This window comes from Notothenia coriiceps, unplaced genomic scaffold (genome assembly GCF_000735185.1).
Source record: "Notothenia coriiceps isolate Sejong01 unplaced genomic scaffold, NC01 NC01_scaffold00020081, whole genome shotgun sequence".
Taxonomy (NCBI): Eukaryota; Metazoa; Chordata; class Actinopteri; order Perciformes; family Nototheniidae; genus Notothenia; species Notothenia coriiceps.
Genome location: NW_011352782.1, coordinates 690,449 through 708,413, shown reverse-complemented (window position 1 = coordinate 708,413; position 17,965 = coordinate 690,449). Strand labels below are relative to the sequence as shown.

Below are 17,965 nucleotides of genomic sequence, written 5' to 3'. Positions count from 1 at the left end.
AGTTATCACTAACATAACTTTTAACTCTTAAAACAAATGTGGATATTTTGACAGAACATTTCTTACTGTGAAATTTTGCATGTGATTTCTCTGTTAAAAAGCTGTTTATTCAGACCTCATGTACCATGCTAAATGCATGTGACAAAACTGTGGTGAGCCATTTAAAGCATTTATACGTAGTTCATTTGTATTTGTCATACAAGCAGTATGTCAAATCATTTTTTCTTACTAAAGTGACACAATTAAAAAAACAGTTGCAACTTGTGATAGCGTAGGTGGGGCCTACAGTGACTGCAAGATACACTTCCTCTTCCATGTTGGTTTACAAAAAAACAAAAAAAACGTCCACCTCCACTCTACAAGAGGAAGATCTAAGAGCACAACGGCAGCAAGCTCAGAGCTGCATGCCAACAATCTGTCAGTGTGTGTACGCTCTGCAGTGCAGTATTCCTGCCCCTCAACATTTATCTGTGTATTGCAGTTTGACCTTAAGGGCAGGTGATGTGTGATTGGTGACGGTAGGGTCTGGCTCCTGTGGTGATAGTGTAGAAATGGAAGAAGATCAAGTGCCTAACAAAGATTCCCCTCAAGCCACGGGTGAGTAAAGAATGAGATTTCTTGAGTTAATTTTGAGGAAATGTTGCCTTCATATATAACCCATCAGGCTTGTTGGTATGTTGAAACTGTTTTGGCTACACTTGTAAGGTTTTTGATATGTATGTTTGCTAATTGGAAATGTGCTGACATTGCTGAAGTGGCATTATGCTTGTGGGTGTATGCTTAATGTGCCTGGTTCTGCCTTTGTAAATGCTGTGTGTCATCCTCCTAGTCAAAGGAGGATTGCTGAACTTCCTGAACTCTTCATCCGTTTGACACGTTTTTGTTCGTTTTTTTCTGTGTGACGTCTGTAATTTTATTTAACAAGACATGGCTTTCTTGTATCTTTGCCCACAATAGAATATGAACTATAGACATCACTGAGATTGGTGTGACAGTTAAGTAGATTTCTTTGCAATATGTGTGTTAGTTCATAGGAACATTTCACATGTGACTTCAATTCACAAACATAAAAAACAGCAAACAAAAACCATCCATAGTTTTTTATTTGACACTTAAACTCTGTGTTTTAGTTTTGATGAAACATTTATATTGCCTCTCAATTCTCCTTCCTATACTGAAACACTGCTGGTGTGAAAAACAAAGGCTGTTTTTATAGGACGTGACAGAAATTGGTAACAGGATGTGGTTGACCAAAATGTAGACGTCTCTGAGAGGCTTTTTCTCATTTTTTTTGTCTGTTGTAAATCAACAGTTTTTAACGGTCTGGTGTGCCCGAAAGTGAACCATCAGTTTACTAGTGGGAGTAAATTAGACTGAGACTTTGTCATCAAGATGAACCGTGTTGTTCCTCATTATATTTTGGTTTACATTTAGACCAAGTTCTCAGAAATATGAAGGAAATCCTATTAGCCGTGACTTCAGAGGAACTAAATTAGATTTTTTATTTATCCATTCATTATAATTATATCCCTATGATCTTGTTAGCACAGTCATTATACTAATGCTATGTTGTACATAAGTTGTTTAGCTGATCCCTCTGTGGTAATGAGTAGTGCATGTATGTATGTTTCAATGAACACATCAGCAAAATGTCAAGTGAGAAGCAGGTCTGAGCAACATGGCTTATTCATCATTCGTACCTACAAAGTTACGTTTGTTTTTGAGGCATTATAATACAAAGAAAACTGAATTTCTAGAAAACGTAAAGCTTATTTATTTACAAAGCACAAAAGGCTCTGGTTTGTAATGAAGTGGTTCACTCTACTTTTTATAAAAAGAGAATGTTTATTTTGTGTTGAGATTATATATACATGTTTGTATGGTCTGTGTTTGGTGGTTAGATCACATTTTAAGATCTCAAATCTACAATGTTGTTCTTAAATAAATAGATGTTACTTACACGATCTTTCCATTTCTTATTCCAGATGTGAAGAAAGTGCAACGTAAATCTGAAACCAAGCGATACAGTGAGATCTTCAGAGACTTTGATAATCTTGAGTTATCTTTAATTTCTTGGTAAGTATTTCACATTTACAAATCGCACAGTTTAGCCACGTCTTGTCCCGTTCACCTCTGGGTTTGCTCAGAGTAATCTGATTACCGTGATGGGGGAAAAAACTGTTAGTGAGACTTCATTCAATCAGGCTGTAAGCATGGCTGGTCAGAGTACACCAAACATGATCAAACTATTCAGATAGAGTTGTCAACTCAAAGCCATAATCCAACAATTTTAAACTCAGCCAGCTAGGCATGATCTTTCACCATAGATTGTTTCATGCAATGGTACCACATTTTTTAAATCTATGTAAGGAATTTGTGTGTGATACTGATCAACAACATGTGCAGTTAATGTGTTTCCTACATCTGTCGTCAACGTGGAAGCTTCAGGTAATGTTTTTGTAATATGTTCCCCAACAAACCCTATGACTTTATAGGTATTGTTATTTACATTTTTCTGTGTTTCCCTCCCAATCAATTATTTCACTTTTCAGTTCCGAGGAGGATCTGGTAGACATAGACTCACAGTCCATTTCAGAGTCCATCTCGACAGAAGGCGCAGATCCCACAGAGCAGCATGATGTTTCTGTAAGGAATCAATACCTAGCTTAATACTGATGTCTGTTACTTATATTGTGATTTATTTTTTGAAAGCACTTACTATCATTTTATTCCCCACATATTATATTGTGTGTGGAGGATTAGTGAGTCAAACTCTGTTTTAAAACAGGCTACTTTTTGTCCACAGGTATGTGCTGAGGCCAATGAACTGGATGGAAACCAACCAGGTATGATTTATGTCAAAGAGAGGAAAAGGACCGTGTGTGTATGTGTGTGAGTTTGTGCTCTGCTGTTTGAGGCAGTTGCTGTCAGTTTTAAAATGTAATTCATTTTATATAGTAGTCTATTTTCTTCTATCTTGAAATCTATTCTTGTAATTAGCAGTGAGTTGTAATTGCCCTGTTGTAACAAGATTAGGATAAAGGTCCAGGATTAAAGCACGAGACAGCTGCTGCCAGTTTTGGCCTCAGACGCAAGAGGGGTCTACTGAAAAAGGAAGCGCCAGTGTTAAGCACGCTATTAAAGTAAATATAGTGTAGAAAGAGAAAAGGACTAGACTGTCTTTGCCAAGTACTCCAACTCAGTTTGATCTTAAGGTCACAGCCCACAGTAAGAGATTAGGAATTACAGGTTGGATAGCTTTAAAAAAAAAAACACAGTGGTAGTAATAATGTATAAAAGGCTCAACAAACTCTTTTTATTTCCACTGTAGATGCGTCATCAATGTCCTCTTTTAGCTTTATGTCCAAATCCACTTCTGTTAAACGCAGCCATTGTTGCTGTATCCGGTTAAAAGTAATTCCTTATATCACACTGCAAAGAGACCAGTTAATTTGTATATGTGTAATCAAGTCTCACTAAGCACATTACTAGAGCATGCTCTTTGGCGATCTGGTTTCATGAGTTTCCATTGGTTGGGGTTGGAAACCTACCAACAGCCCCCCCCCCCACCCTTTACTCAAGTCACACACCATGAAGAGGTAAACCTCACTGATGCTCTTCTAAAGCCTGTCACTTCACAATCTGGACCTGACAAGGATAATCCCCAATCCGAGCGCATGGGGAGGAACCCATGTGGCGGCACAGAATCTTTTCGGAGGTTCATTTCTGAAAGTGCTCAGAGCTCTTCCTGAAACAAAACACAGAGAGGAAGTCTACCAGAGGTCAACCCTGGCACACAATCTAAGTCCTAATTTTTCTTGAACTGCCTGTTGTTTTTGTTTCGATTTTGCTTGAAGACAGAGAACAAAATATCACCCTGCTTGGATTTGTATACCACTGACTGGATGAGGTGTCTGATTGAAAAGAAAAAAAAACAGACCAGAACAAAAATCTGCATCTCTGAGTGAGGAAGTGAGGGGAGAAGTTGTTGCACTCTCTCTGGCTTTGCATGCATGCTCAGTTAAAAACAAAGCTGCTTCTTGGAACTGAACTGTGGATCATTCAAAGTTCAATCTCTTGAACTTCACCTGTTGCTCTAACTCTTGCTTACAGAAGAAAATAAGGATATGTTCTAATAGATTTTGAAATTGTGTTGCAAATGTTGTGAAAGTGTAGCACAGACATTAAGAGGAAAGAAGAAAGTGACGTGGGGAGTGCTTGAGAGAACACATGCTTGTCACAAATGCCCAGTTTTGGTGTGAGTCAGAGGAAGAAGCAGAGTGGTTGTCATTAACCACCCTGCCTGCCTGACCACAGAAGAGCTGTGACAGGAGGGGGACTGATACTGCACACTGGCACTGGACTTGTCTATGATAAGTGAACAGGTGTAAGAGGGAGGGGCCAGGCAGAGAGAGGAAGAGAGGAGAGGAGGGAAGTTATTTCGCTAAAGCTCTTTCTCTCTGGTCCATAGAACAACCCTCTCTCAGGTCACTTCTCCATATGTGCCTACTCAAAGAGTCATACACCCACTGTGCGTACTGTTCTGAAACCTGTTGAAACCACAGGACTTTTATTCTGAGGAGCTGATCTAACAAATGCAGTCATTGCTTCCTGTGTGGGGTTTGTGACGACCATTTTCTTTTTAAGTGACATTTTTGATAAAAGTCCAGTTGGGGGATTTCTCTCTAGAGTATAGAGATGATTATTTTAAACTGAAGGCTGTTTGAGGAGCAGAAAGAAATGTGTGTGTGACCTAATGGACAGTGTGTGGTCGCTGGGTCCAGCTCCGAGTGTGTGGAGCCAGCAGTGATGGTGATGTACTCCCTCTCAGTCCAGGAAGCGGATCTGGCTCTCTGTCGATGTGACGATGGAGTAGAGACGGCAATGCAGTACACCAAGATGTGGTGCCGCTACGCAAAAGACCTCCTGGCCTGGATGGAGAAAAGAATCAGCTTGGGTAAGCCAGAAAACTGTTGTGTAAAATGCAAATTAGTGTCAAAACATGGTAGTGGTTCTATCAAGGCTGCTGTGCTTACAATGCCAATGCATTTGAATATAAACTGAACACAGAAAAATATGAGTTGTGACTTAGAAAATGCAAATGTGTCTGTCTCTACATGAGATAATCCACTGCATGGAAAAACTGCTATTTATCAGTGTTTATGTGTGGGCTATTATATTTATAAGTATGTGGGACTTTTCAAATGATGTCTAACAGATTTAAACTTGTTGTTGTTTACCAAATTGAAACTGTTGTCCCAGAAACATAGCAACAAGACGCCCACATATTCCTAGAACAGTCAGAAAGAGTAACAGTAGTGAGCAGGCTTCAGTTGTCCATGGATGAAGAGCCAATACTTTAGGTTAGACTGGGTTGTATGGAAAACACCATGTTGTAACTTGCCATGACATGGTGTCTGAGGGTGGTGCACTCACCTCAGTGAACCACAAACTGCACACACGGAGAGAAAGGATTAGAGGGCAGATTAACAGGGCAGAGCAGGGTAATAAAGGAGACGGGCGCCTTTGGAATAAATAAGCAAACAGATGTGTCTGTTTTTGCTGGTATCAACACACAAAAATGCTGTTTAAAAAAAGTTATCTTCTTGAAATGTATTTTTGGTTTAATTGATATGGACAGATACAGTATACAGGACAATTGTACTGTGCTTATTGCTATTAGCAGATGCTAGTTTGCAATATCTGTCCCTACAAGTACTTTTGTGTAACTCAGGCATTAGAACTGAGAGGTAAGTAGTAGATTAAACAGATCTGCATGAAGCAAAACACTACATTTAAAAACTAGACATGGTTGCAGGTTTGTTGCTGAATTAACCAGGATTTGATACCTCTCTTAAAAGTGATGAAGTTTGGAACAAACAAAAAGTGATGGGTCGAAGATTCGATTCGTTTTTTCAGTAAATGTCAGGTTAATCTGAAGGAAAATCAAGGCTGAAAATCAAGGCTAAAAGCGTCAATCAATATTGTGGTTCCCGTCAACCGACCAACTCTGTTTATTTTCTCAATGTACACTATCTTGTCGTGTAAGTTAAAAAAAATATTGATTTTGTTGACAGAACAAGAATTTGCCAAAAATGTAATGAAGACAGCTGAAGGAGCAAAAGCCAATGTTGGACAGCAGGTACAGCTTGTGTTTTTATTTATTTATTGTTTACCAAGAACATGTTTAAGTGGTTATCACATGTGTCACTGTGTAATGTGAGTTGTTTCATGGGACATTTTACATCTTAGCAATGTTTACTATAGAAATTAAGTCTGAAGCTGTTTTTGCCATTGTAGGAAATGATGCCCCTGCAGCATATCTACACAATGGCGCTAGACCAAGACATCAAGAACAGTTTTTCTTCTAGAAAGACGTCAGAACTGCAACAAAACCGCTGTCACCAAGTATGGAAGCCCACACACACACAAACAAAAAGTTTGAGTTTTAGTATAAATCTTCTCTGACTTTTTGAGGCGGGTATGTACGTAACTATGACTTTCTGTTTGATCCAATATCTCTCTCCCATAGGCATTGGCTGCTAAGAAGAATGAGATTGATAAGTGGCGCCGGGAATTTAAGGAGCAGTGGGCAAGAGAACAAAGAAAGATGGTAAGTGAATTAGGAATATCTTGAGTGTGGCTGAGGTTGAGCTCAGTTTATTACACTGTCAAAACGAATTTAGCTTAAATATATCACACTCCTACGGACTGGATGCCTGAGCAAGACTGAAGCATTTCCTTGTTGATGTATGCTTAACAAATGTTGACTGCACATGGCTTGCACATTAGCAACAGACTCATCTGCTTGGTTTTTCTTCTGTGTTTCTGCTTGCATGTTGGTTTTCCAGAGCGAATCCGTGTCAGCTTTAAAAAAGGCTCAACAGCAATACTTCCAGCGCTGTGATGAGCTATTAAAGGCTAAAGCTATCACTGCCAAAGCCTTGGACGACATAGCTGGAATGAAAACACTGGACAAGAGGCGGAAGTCCAAGGATGACGCCCAGGCTAAGGTGAATGTCCCCTTAATGCACTCTACATTGTAGTATAGAACACTTACTGTGTGTTATTATTCTGCTGTGTGTTTATAATGACACACATGAAGAAATGTGCAGCTCTCAGGTCTTCTCTTTTTCTCCCCTAGGTGGTGGAATCAGAGCTGCTGTACAGACAGTGTGTTAGTGATACCAAGATCCACCAGGATGAGTTAGTGAAGGCCAAAGAGAGAATTATTTCCCACATTCGCAAGCTCATCTTTCAAGGAGACACTGTGCTAAAGGAGGTTGGTATGAAACTCTGAATCTGTCTTTCTGGCTGCCTGCTTCCTCTTCACTGCAGCAGTCTCTGACCAAACTTCCTCAAACATGGTTGTGGTATTAATTAAGGACATGTTGAAATAATTGTGTATTTATTTTAATCACAGAGGGAATCTCCTTTCCTGAATGCTTTTTAACTACATTATAATTTAAAGCAGCATAAGCTAAAGGATGTAATCAGAATACCTTTATTAATTATGTACTGTACCACCAGTGTTTCAGAAGGGAAGTGACAATGCATAAAACACCTCCCCTTTGTATAAAATCACACATATTTAAATATTTGCTATTAGTTGGTTGTAAACCATATATAAATATATATGTCAAATACATGAATATAATAAATTACTTAAGCAGTGCTTAGTGGTCTGCAACACTTTGCCTCAATATGGGATCATTTAAAGGAAATACCCTTGCAGAATTTTGACAGTCATGTCATGTTTTACAACATTTCCGTAATCTTTACTACATTTAAAACATTCCTGATAAATCAGCACAGTAAAATCACTGCTTTGCCTCCCCACTATTTCTCCTCTCTGCATCAGGCCACAGTCAACATGTTTTACTACCAGCGGCAGCACTCAGAGACGGTTCCCCTCGGGTATCAGAACCTGGAGCTGACGTGCAGGTCCCTGGAGCCTGGAGAGCCCTACCTGAACTACATCCTCAGCAAGCACCGCCCCGAACAACCTCCTCAAACCTTTACCTTCCAGGACTATGTACCACAATGCAAAGGGTTCGTAAACTGACCGATGTCTCTGATGTCACTTTGGCTGTGATGTTAACTGTGGATATCATGAGAGCGTGTAGGTCTTTTATGTACCGCAATCTAAATGTTTCGGGACAGAAATGTAACTTAATATTAAGAGAATAACTTTTTATAATGTTTTAGAAGAAGCACTTCAAATCTAAAATGGAAAGTTTATTCATTTTAAGTGTGTTATAAGTTAAAAATAGTTTACATTTTGTATGCACTTCAACTAACTCATTCAAAATATTGCCACCACCTTTTTGTTTGATAGGAACAAGCGAAAAACCAGTAACCCTCTCAGCTTTCTGCCAGACTCATCACCTGTGACAGATGATAGCCCTATCAGACAACACAGCGATGGCAGTAAGGACTTCTCATTTATACACTGTAATGAGATACGTTTTGCACTTTATTGACATTATTGTTCTCTTGTGTGTTTTGGTGCAAAAGGGAGAACAGGGTACAGTGACAGTGAGAGTTTTGGAGGCAGTTTAGAATCTCTGTCCAGCCCTGGTAAGTCTGCATTTTTTTCAGTAACTTTTCTGTCACGTGCATATGAAAACATTTCGAGATAAACATGTTTTCTTTCTCCTCTACTGTGTCCCTTCTCTTCTGCAATATATAATTGAAGCGCACACTAATAGGAGGCTGCCCAAAACCGCATCCACTTTGACAGTGTCATCAGACGACATGGACGAACGAGATGTTGCCTCTGAGACAGGTTTGTTATTGCCATTGTACGCCTCCAAAACCCAACATGGGAATTACACTGCATGATTGTGTCCTTTACTTCTCCCTTCAGAATACATTGACAGTCAGCCAGTCAAAGTGCGAACGCTGTCACGAGCTGCACTGACACACCGACTGAGGAAGATGAAGAGCAAGATGGTCAAATGCAAGCATTGTGAAAACTACATTGTTGTCAATGGAGTCGAATGTGAGGAGGTAAGAAATAGGGGAGATGGACAGTGATGGGGAGTATTGAGAAGAACAGCAAGAAATGAATGGTGCTGAAACTGGTTGATAATGTACTGTACCTGTCTTCAGTGTGGTCTGGCTATGCACAGAAAGTGTATGGAGGTGTGTCAGTTGGAGTGTGAGAACAGGAAGGGGACCGTGTTCGGGGTGGACCTCTCTCTGATGTGTCAGGACGAGCCGGATAAGGTCCCCTTTGTGGTGCGACTCTGCACAATTGAGATTGAGAATCGGGCCCTCTCAGTCCAGGTACTATTCATATATCAGTCACCCAAATGTATTATAGAGACATCAAGTTAGTTGTGGTTTCCTAACAGTTTCTTACTTCTCTTTTTTATTTTCAGGGGATGTATCGTGTGAGTGGGTCCAAGCCTCGCATCCAGAAGCTTTGTCAAGCCTTTGAGATTCAAAAGGAGCAGGTGGACCTTTCTGACCTTTCACCACATGACATTACCTCGATCCTTAAGCACTTCTTCAAGGAGGTACACGAGTCATTGCCAAATCACTTCACTGACTGAATAAGGCTGATTAAAAGTCCTCCCAAGACCAAGCTATTTATATTTGCCTTTGTGGGCTATGACACTAGGGACTCATTTCAAACACCATGCGTGCAGTAAAGAATATTAGTGATTGACTTTTTTTTTTGTTCTTCAGGAGGTTTTAATTATTTATTTATAAAAGTAAAAACTGTATTACATTAATATTTAAGAACTGTGTGTTGATTTTAACCCTTTTAAAATACACATTTGAACCAATACCTTCAATATCACAATTCTTAGGAGTGAATTTTAATTACATAAATTAAACATGCTGTACTGTATTGTACTTTTCTCGGGAAAAAAAGTCTTCATGCCAACTACAAGGGACATTTTATAATACATCACATTTCTGAGAAACAAGTTATGTTTCTTAATTCCCAATTACTTTTTTTAAACCTTTCTCTTCCTGACTCTCTCCCAGCTCCCAGATCCCTTGCTAACCTTTGACCTGTACCATCATTTCATCACGGTGGGAAGGACCATTCAGCACCTGAGTGAAAGGGAGCCGGCACCAGACACTAACGAGACAATGGACATCATTTACAACCTGCAAAAGCTGCTACAGAAACTCCATCCATATTGCTACACCACCTTACAGCACCTGATGTCTCACCTCCAAAGGTAAGCATGCAGCATCTGGTTACATTTTAGCCGACCCTCCTAGTAGAATGAATTTTCATGAGTTTTAAATGTGTGTGCCTTCTGGTTTCGCAGAGTTTCAGAGAACTACGAGAACAAGATGTCCCCCAGCAATTTGGGGATAGTGTTTGGGCCAACACTATTGCGCCCTCTGGTGTCTACGGAAATGTCAATTAATGCCCTGCTGGAGACCAGTTACCAGTCTGTCCTTATTGAGTTCCTCATCACACATCGTGACAAGGTTTTTGGCCTTCAGCGGAGACACAGTATGCCCCCTCCTCCAGCTCCCACTGCACCTCTTCCAGACACCCCTCCCAGAGCTTCCTGTGCCCTGGATGGCGAAATGTGTGCCGGCTCTGAACATGAAACCTCCACCAGAGAGCGGCCACACTCACTAGAAGTAAGTCTCAAAAACATTCAGCTCAAACAAAGAGTTAGTGATGTTTTCAAGTGATGGATTTGTACAGGACACAATCTTCTTCTTTTTTTTTAAAAAGCATTTCACTGCTGCTTCTGGTAAAAAGGAGGGTAGAGTGAGTTTGTTGCTGAGCTACTTGTTTAGCTGTTGTTTTAATAGTCTTAATCAGCACCTGGCACCTTTATCAGGATTAACACGCAGGGCAGCTGCTGTTTTTTCTTCCTGCTTTCTAGTCACTGACCTGCACCGCCTTCTGTCAAGCTATACTGTGTGGACCTCTCACTGCTATGGTTTATAAACAAAAAATGGTTTACCCAACTGTAGTAAGTTACAGTGGTTGTACCAGATGGCTTAGAGACACAAAGTAACAGTATCTGTCGTAGAATTGGTTTAAATAACCTGCAAATAAAATGCGGCAGAATCATCCAGTAGTAATTAATGACATAGTTCTGCAGTATGTCAGATCTGGACGTGGTCTGTAAACACTTGCACCACTCAACTTGTGTCATCCCAACAGAGTCGAACAATCAAGAGGCAGTCAAGTGAGGGTTATATATCTGACAAGTCTTCATCCAATGAGGCAGTGGACCAGCTCAGCCCTGAAGCCAATGAGAAAGCAGGTAGGCGGGACGTAGTGATAGAGCAGTTCCTCCTGACTAGAAAAGATGTACATAGTTGATGTCATGTAGTTTATAGATGCCTAGGTCTTAGTTGTTGGTATAATTGGTAAGAGATTGTGATGCTATGTTGTACCTTTGCTGCTTGAGGACATTGTTTAATTAATCCTTTAGGAGATCTTGTAGGTATTACTCATACAGCCCCTGATTCTTTTACTTTATTCCTCACAGACCGATGATTTGTTCTAGTTTACGGTTACTCATTAATTCCCTATGCACCAAATACAGTGGAAGCAGAGAGTTTCCAGTGTAAACAGTTTCAATATTTCTTAGCGCTTTACACATTTCCTCAAGTTATTTATAGAAACAGATTTTCTTCCTTTTTTCTGCTACCCATCTAGTTGAATGTATCTATAAACTTGGTGAGTCGCATTGCGTCTAATCTTTTCTTGCTTGCTTTACTCTTTCTGTAGTTCTGAGGTGCTTCTTTCTTTGTGGCAAAAAAAGAGCAGTTTTGAGTTTTGGGACACATATTTATCAACCTCAAATCCAGAACACACCTAGTTGTAAACACTTCATGCAGTATATAGATCCAGTCTGCTCTGTAGACTTTCCATACAGACTCTGTGTGAATGTTTTAAGGTAAGGTTGAAATGTCTGGAAAACAATATGCAGGGAAAGCCAAGTTTTCTGTACTCAATAACCTGTGTTTATATCACTTTTCTTTTTCCTCTTCTGCTTTAGTCATGGCTATGAGAGGGGCATCAAGCGACTCTCAGGGTGAGCCTGTGAGGGAACCGGATTCTGTTTTGGTTACCCAGCCACACTATCGCTTCACCAGGCAGCCTGTGAAATATTACCGTCATCATAACCCAGGAACCAGACTCCCCTACCCGGGCCGGGAAGCCAGACAGCCTGCAGCCTCAGAGAGGGGCTGTACAGGAAGTAATGACAGCAGCCGCAGCTCCTCTCCAGAGCCACGGACACAGAGACTTTCCCAAAATGTAGACACCCCCCAGCCACAACAGTCCACCTTTGCAGCAGAGAATAAAGTGGACGTCCCTCTGAGCCCCCGCAAGGTTGTGCAGTACATGCTGGGACTTGACTCAATATTAACTGAAACATCAGTCAGCACAGGACATGAGTGTTCTCAGGCGGTGGCATCTGGGTGTCAGGGTGCTCAGAACAAAAATATGTCCTGTAACAGACAGGGTACTGGACAGAGGCCGGCTCTGTGTCCTGTTGAAATGAACTTTACCTCACCGGCACAGAAGATCCTGTCTGGCCTGAAACTGAGGCGTAGTCTCTCAGGGAAGGACGAGCAGCTCTTTGTCTGAGGAGCTAGAGACATATCCAGACTGTTCACTGGAAAGGATTCAAAAACACTTGAGGACATATAACCATTAATTCTCAACATGCTCTCACATCTTACACTGAAATATCTATGCAAGTAAAGTACTTAATGAAGGTTTAGTCATCATAAAGTTAAATGTGTTGAACTCACATTTGAGTCACTCTTAGAGGGAACACAGTTGAAAGGTTTAGACCTAATGTTTCCTTGGATACAAATGCCTTTTATTTCCTTGATTTGATGTTGATATGGAGACCATCCAGCTGTCTTCTACACAGACCAGACAAGATAGGTTCACTTATGTATCAGTTTTATTCAAAATATGTAGTTTCTTTGAGTTGCAGGTTAGGAGATGCAAACTAGGTATCAAGTCTTTCCCTGAACATACTATAATCAGCAAAATTCAATTGCCATCAAGAGTTGTATTTTTAAGGTAATTTTGTTACATGTTTGTTGTGCTTTATACATGTTTATAGGCTCCAGATGGCAGATTATGTGGTACATAAACTCAGATATGCCTTCATTGGTGTCATGTGAAGATATTTCAACTTTGATGTTAAGTTTCATGCACCCTTCTTGTTCTGACACAAGGGGGCGGTCTTCTCCCAGTGTGTGGAGAAAACATGCCAGACACAATAGCAGAAGGGCAATAAATCAGTTATTTCTAATTACATGTTTTGAAATGTCACTTTTCCTACTTCCACATAAGCCTTATTTCATCTATACACCTGTGTAATGCCATATAAGGTTACGCAGCAATTTCAGATGTCCAGATGGAATTATGATTCTCTAAGTCTTCTCATCTTCATCTGCCTTTGTCCTGTTGATAAATAGCTTTTCTCCAGAATCAGGCAGTTTAAGCATAGCATAAAAAAAATATTTGCCTCATAATAGATTCCCGTTTCCCACTTGGAGATAGATGAATGTCTCACTCCAAGTATTTTCCTGTACCAACTGTCCTATTAAGTCTCCGTCTAACCTTGAACAGAGAATGGGAAAGATCATCCTCATCTGAGTTATCAATAGGCTGCATCATCGCTCATCTTCCCCTCATCATCTTCCGCACCTCCCTCCCTCCTTGTGTGTCCATCTCCTCCCTCTGCGCCTTTTTACGCACAAAACAAGTCAGAGCGCACACACGGCTGGCGAAGAAAACGGGAGAGACAATAGACAATAGTTTGGGTCATCATGGTATTTGGATTTTTACCGTAGGCAACATGCGCGCCGGACTGTGAGATACAGGTGAACAATCTGTGAACGCGTCTGTTCATTTACTGGTCGAAAGTTGGTCCAGGTTTTAATGTTGCCAACTGAGATTTCAGCAGGAGTGTGCTTCACCTCAAGGTAGGACTACGTAACTCAAGAACAGGTTGCCAGTGAAGGCAGGCTGGTGATTCACAAGTATTAGTAGGCTATTTCTTGAATGAGTGTGTTCCTTATGCCCGCATCAGGGCTTGCTTACATTATGTTGTGCTTTTTAACCTGCCAAGGTAAACAAATGATCAATTATTACATTTGATTTGTTAATACAGACAGCTGAAGAGAAGCGGTTGTATTACTGTTGGTGGTCAGTATCAAATGTCTGCTTTGGAGAATCCCTGATGCTTATCGTGGATAAAATGTCATTATCACATTAGTTTACAGCTGTTGGACACAAAAATACGCATAAAAACTCCACTTTTTTCTTTTATTACACGGGGAATATCTTTTATTACACGGGGAATATCTCGTATTTTGGCCATTTCAACATTTTCACATTTAACTTAACATATTTCCTCTTCTTTGTATATTAATTCCCAGCTCAAAGGATTGGTCATTACCTTTAAACCACTCAGCCCGTAAATCCCCCCAGTGCGCTTTGAAACCAACTTTGTACAATTTATTGATCCTCGTATGATATGGCAATTATATTACCTTCAATTATATCTCCAGGCGACTTGCAGAAAGGTTATTAAATATTTGTGAACATTTTTATTCCAGTGTTCATTATCAGAGAGTAATGATTGATGCTTTACTAAAATATGTCAGTAATGTTTAAACTGCAATTAGGCAACACATCTTATCAGATTAGCTGTATTTACATAATTCATTTATTTTATTTCATTTCCCATTGCAAAGCGGCACTAGCCTACCCGAAGATATTCAATATCTGTGGATTTTACAGGCTAACTCCCCAAGCCTTCCCAAAAGGGATTATATATATGTATTTAAAACAACCTTATTTGCAAACACCACAACATAAATCTGAAGGTCGATATCCAACAGGAACATTAGACTCTATATAGACCTATTAATTTAGCGAGCCTAAAAAAAAAGTAATTCCACAGAGACGGATACGGCCACAGCATGGCATCAACATTGAAGAACCTGTAGAGAAGTTACAAGAATGTCAAAGTCTATTTCCGCAAACACATTTTTTCCACATTTGCTGAGGTGTAGGACAACATTTGCCGTCAGCGTCTGTCAATGCGTCTGCAACATTTGACACATTATGAAAGAATTTGAAATTGGAAAAATAACCTGGAACCTTGAAAATGTTATTAAAGAGAACACTTTAAATAGAATACAGTCATTTCAACAAAACGTTGTCGTTTGAAATGAAACTGGTATTAAAAAAAATATTTGAACGTACTTTTTGTTTTTTGTGATTAAAATTGCACACATCTTTTTTGTTAGGTTTTTTGATTATTATATTGAATTATTATTATTATAAGGTCGAGATTTCATTTTAAAATGCCAAATTTGACTTGACCAAACTCGATATCGAGCCCTCAAGCTTTTAACCAAAATATGCATAATATAATTTTGGTTCTCCTATTTAGGCCTAATTCCTTTATTTAGATTTGTATTGAAGAAACTTATCTCGTATTTTATGTTTTTCTATTTTTATCAGTTATTTCTGTATATATTAACTTAAAAGAAATCCAAGCTGGGATTTCAGTTTAAATTTAGCTTATTATTTTGATCATTTAAAAATGTATCATAGGCTATAGTTTATTTTCTGAATGACTGCATTCCTAATCTGCGTGCATCGGCCTACATTGTGTCTCATTAATGTATTTGTTTTGGTTTTGTAATCACTGCAGTGGTTCTCCTGAAACATTAATGATACATTTAAAATATTTAAAAAAATACATTGTGCATTTTTTTCTTTTTGAAGCGATCACATTGAGGGAAGGAGAGAAGGGATGAAAACAGAGGACAGCCCGCAACCCTGTCAGCAGCAGCCTCCATCCTCAACGCCTTTCGGTGAGTTAACGTGTAAGGCCCAAACTTTATAACCTTGCAATGAAAAATAAATATTTGGCCTGTTACCAGAATATAAGGGCTCGTCATAAACGTGGGTATGCTATTTGTTCATTTGAGGCTATACAGACCAACAACAAGAGGTAACATAGACTATTATCACGATCAAGTTGAATGTAGCATTGCGTAAGTCTGCCACAATATAAATTCCCATAGGAATAGTGTGAGTGTATGAGAAAACCTGCAAGTATGATACAATCATTCTGACGGCAAAATTGATATGGTAACATAAGAAACACACATTGAATAAAAGAAAATGCCAAAACCAAAAACGACAGTACACACACTTTAATGTTGTCATAGTTTTTTTTTAACGTATTTATCTTTCTGTCCAGGAAACAAAACAAAACGATATTGCTAAATAGTACAATAAACTACAACTACACACAAATATATTTATTCATTTTACAATTCAAATCTTGCTCGTCATTTTAAAACTTGAGAAAAAAATGATATTAGAAATCGGGGTTTCTCTCTGAATGAGTCTGTTAATTCCGTCTAAGGGGGCAGCAGTGTTTGTGTACAATTTAATATCCCCATTGTTTTGATTTTGTCGAAGAATATTATTATTTAAAATTGATGTAACATTATGTTGATTTTGTTGGGCCATTAGGACATTTTGGGGGAGTAAACACATTTCCAAGGGTGGGGCTTTATTGGGGAGACTGGGACACATGACCTCAGTGTTTTTTAAATACTTGGCCCTGCCTCTGAGTCTCTGTCCACGCTTTGTTATATTCCTTCCAGGTCCAGAGTACAGAGGTGGGGGAGAGGTGTGTGCGGGCTGCGAGTCTCCCATCGCAGACCGCTTCCTCCTGCGCGTGAACGAGCGCTCCTGGCACGAGACCTGCGTCAAGTGCGCCGTGTGTTTGAGCGCGCTCAGCGGGACCTGTTACTGCAGAGACCGGCTGCTGTACTGCAAACACGACTATGAAAAGTAAGAGCAAAACACACACACTGAAGTTCAGACACACTCCGAAGTAGTGTTCACTGTTTATTTGGGCTCATTGATTGTGTGTGAGAGTAGGGCAACAGTGGAAGCAGTATACTCAAACAGGCTACTGATGCTCTTATTTATATGCCAATCTACAGGTTACAAAACAGCTTTCCAAGAATACATGTCCTCCTTGTAGAATAAAACCAGGCTAAGTTTTTATTTCAACTAGCTTTATTTTCAGGGGTTTTCTCCCTGGCAACGTTTCATTGACAGCTTTTTTATTATTTAGCAGGTGTTTGCAATTAATGTAGTGGCTATGTGTGGTTATATAAAACACAAAATAACCGAAACACAAAATATTTAAAATTGTATTTCTCAGTCAAGTCATTGAGTACTGATTATTAGGAATAACCTAGATGTGCTTTACAAGAGATGTTTGGCTCTTATTGTCAGCATGCTGAGAGTGAGATTCTCTCAAAATACTTAATATGAGACGCACTGATGAAAAACTTGTCCAAAAGCATGTTTACATGTTTACAGCTAACATCTGGGGAGGGGGAATACAACAACAACAAAACACACACTTGACCACACTTCATAGAGAGTGCTGCTTTCTTCATGCTGAAACAGCTGGACCTTACCAATACATTAATCATCATTTGACACACAGCTAATCAATGTAGGTGTCAAGAAAGGTCATTTTTGTTTTGTAATATTTAAGTCTGATTTAGAAAAAGTTAACATGTTAAGCAAACATGCATCAAAAGACCTACGCATCGCTGTGGATTTCCAGGCGATACAAGTGTTCTACTGATAGTTGTTTGGTAAAAATCACAGCATCAACTTCATTAAAATAGTGCGGTCAAGATCCCCAAATATTTAGAATTGCATGGTCATTTTTTGATTTAAATTATTTGTCTTGAATGGTGCAGATGGGTTTGTCTGTTTGTGTCAAATACTTATAGAACCATTATTGATCATGTCCACAACCATAACACTTATTATACATTTAAAAGGTTCTGTTTCTTCATTCAGCTGTTCAGGCCACTGTGTGTTTGGATGTGTGTGTGTGTGTGTGTGTGTGTGGGTGTAGACATATCTGACAGTAAGTGGAGG

The 17,965-nt window shown here is 39.5% G+C and overlaps 2 protein-coding genes across 5 annotated transcripts in view; both read left to right on the top strand.

Moving 5' to 3' along the window:
- The first annotated feature begins 253 nt into the window (after window positions 1-253).
- gmip (GEM interacting protein) lies at window positions 254-13,277 on the top strand. 3 transcript variants are annotated; one of them, XM_010779337.1, is made up of 21 exons: window positions 254-597; window positions 1,986-2,076; window positions 2,553-2,646; window positions 2,807-2,846; window positions 4,832-4,957; window positions 6,078-6,142; window positions 6,301-6,408; window positions 6,533-6,613; window positions 6,852-7,013; window positions 7,145-7,282; window positions 7,862-8,052; window positions 8,339-8,430; window positions 8,518-8,580; window positions 8,699-8,788; window positions 8,870-9,012; window positions 9,115-9,291; window positions 9,387-9,524; window positions 10,003-10,202; window positions 10,296-10,620; window positions 11,156-11,258; window positions 12,000-13,277. In XM_010779337.1, exons 1-21 carry the CDS (start codon window positions 552-554, stop codon window positions 12,590-12,592), a joined length of 3,066 nt encoding a protein of 1,021 aa, XP_010777639.1. In that variant the 5' UTR covers window positions 254-551; the 3' UTR covers window positions 12,593-13,277. The 3 variants fall into 3 exon arrangements, with proteins under 3 accessions (XP_010777639.1, XP_010777641.1, XP_010777640.1); XM_010779339.1 differs by lacking the exon at window positions 11,156-11,258 and having other exon boundaries at window positions 12,000-12,109; XM_010779338.1 differs by lacking the exons at window positions 254-597; window positions 1,986-2,076 and having other exon boundaries at window positions 2,558-2,646; window positions 4,837-4,957.
- A 457-nt stretch (window positions 13,278-13,734) lies between these two features.
- The window catches only part of lmx1al (LIM homeobox transcription factor 1, alpha-like), a 16,230-nt gene continuing 11,999 nt past the window's right edge, over window positions 13,735-17,965 (top strand). The window contains exons 1-3 of one of the 2 annotated variants that reach the window (XM_010779336.1): window positions 13,735-13,848; window positions 15,767-15,855; window positions 16,660-16,849. In XM_010779336.1, the coding sequence (XP_010777638.1) occupies window positions 15,795-15,855; window positions 16,660-16,849 (251 nt within the window). In that variant the 5' untranslated portion in view covers window positions 13,735-13,848; window positions 15,767-15,794. Of the gene's footprint in view, window positions 13,951-15,766; window positions 15,856-16,659; window positions 16,850-17,965 lie in introns of both variants that reach the window. The other variant, XM_010779335.1, reaches the window with a different exon arrangement.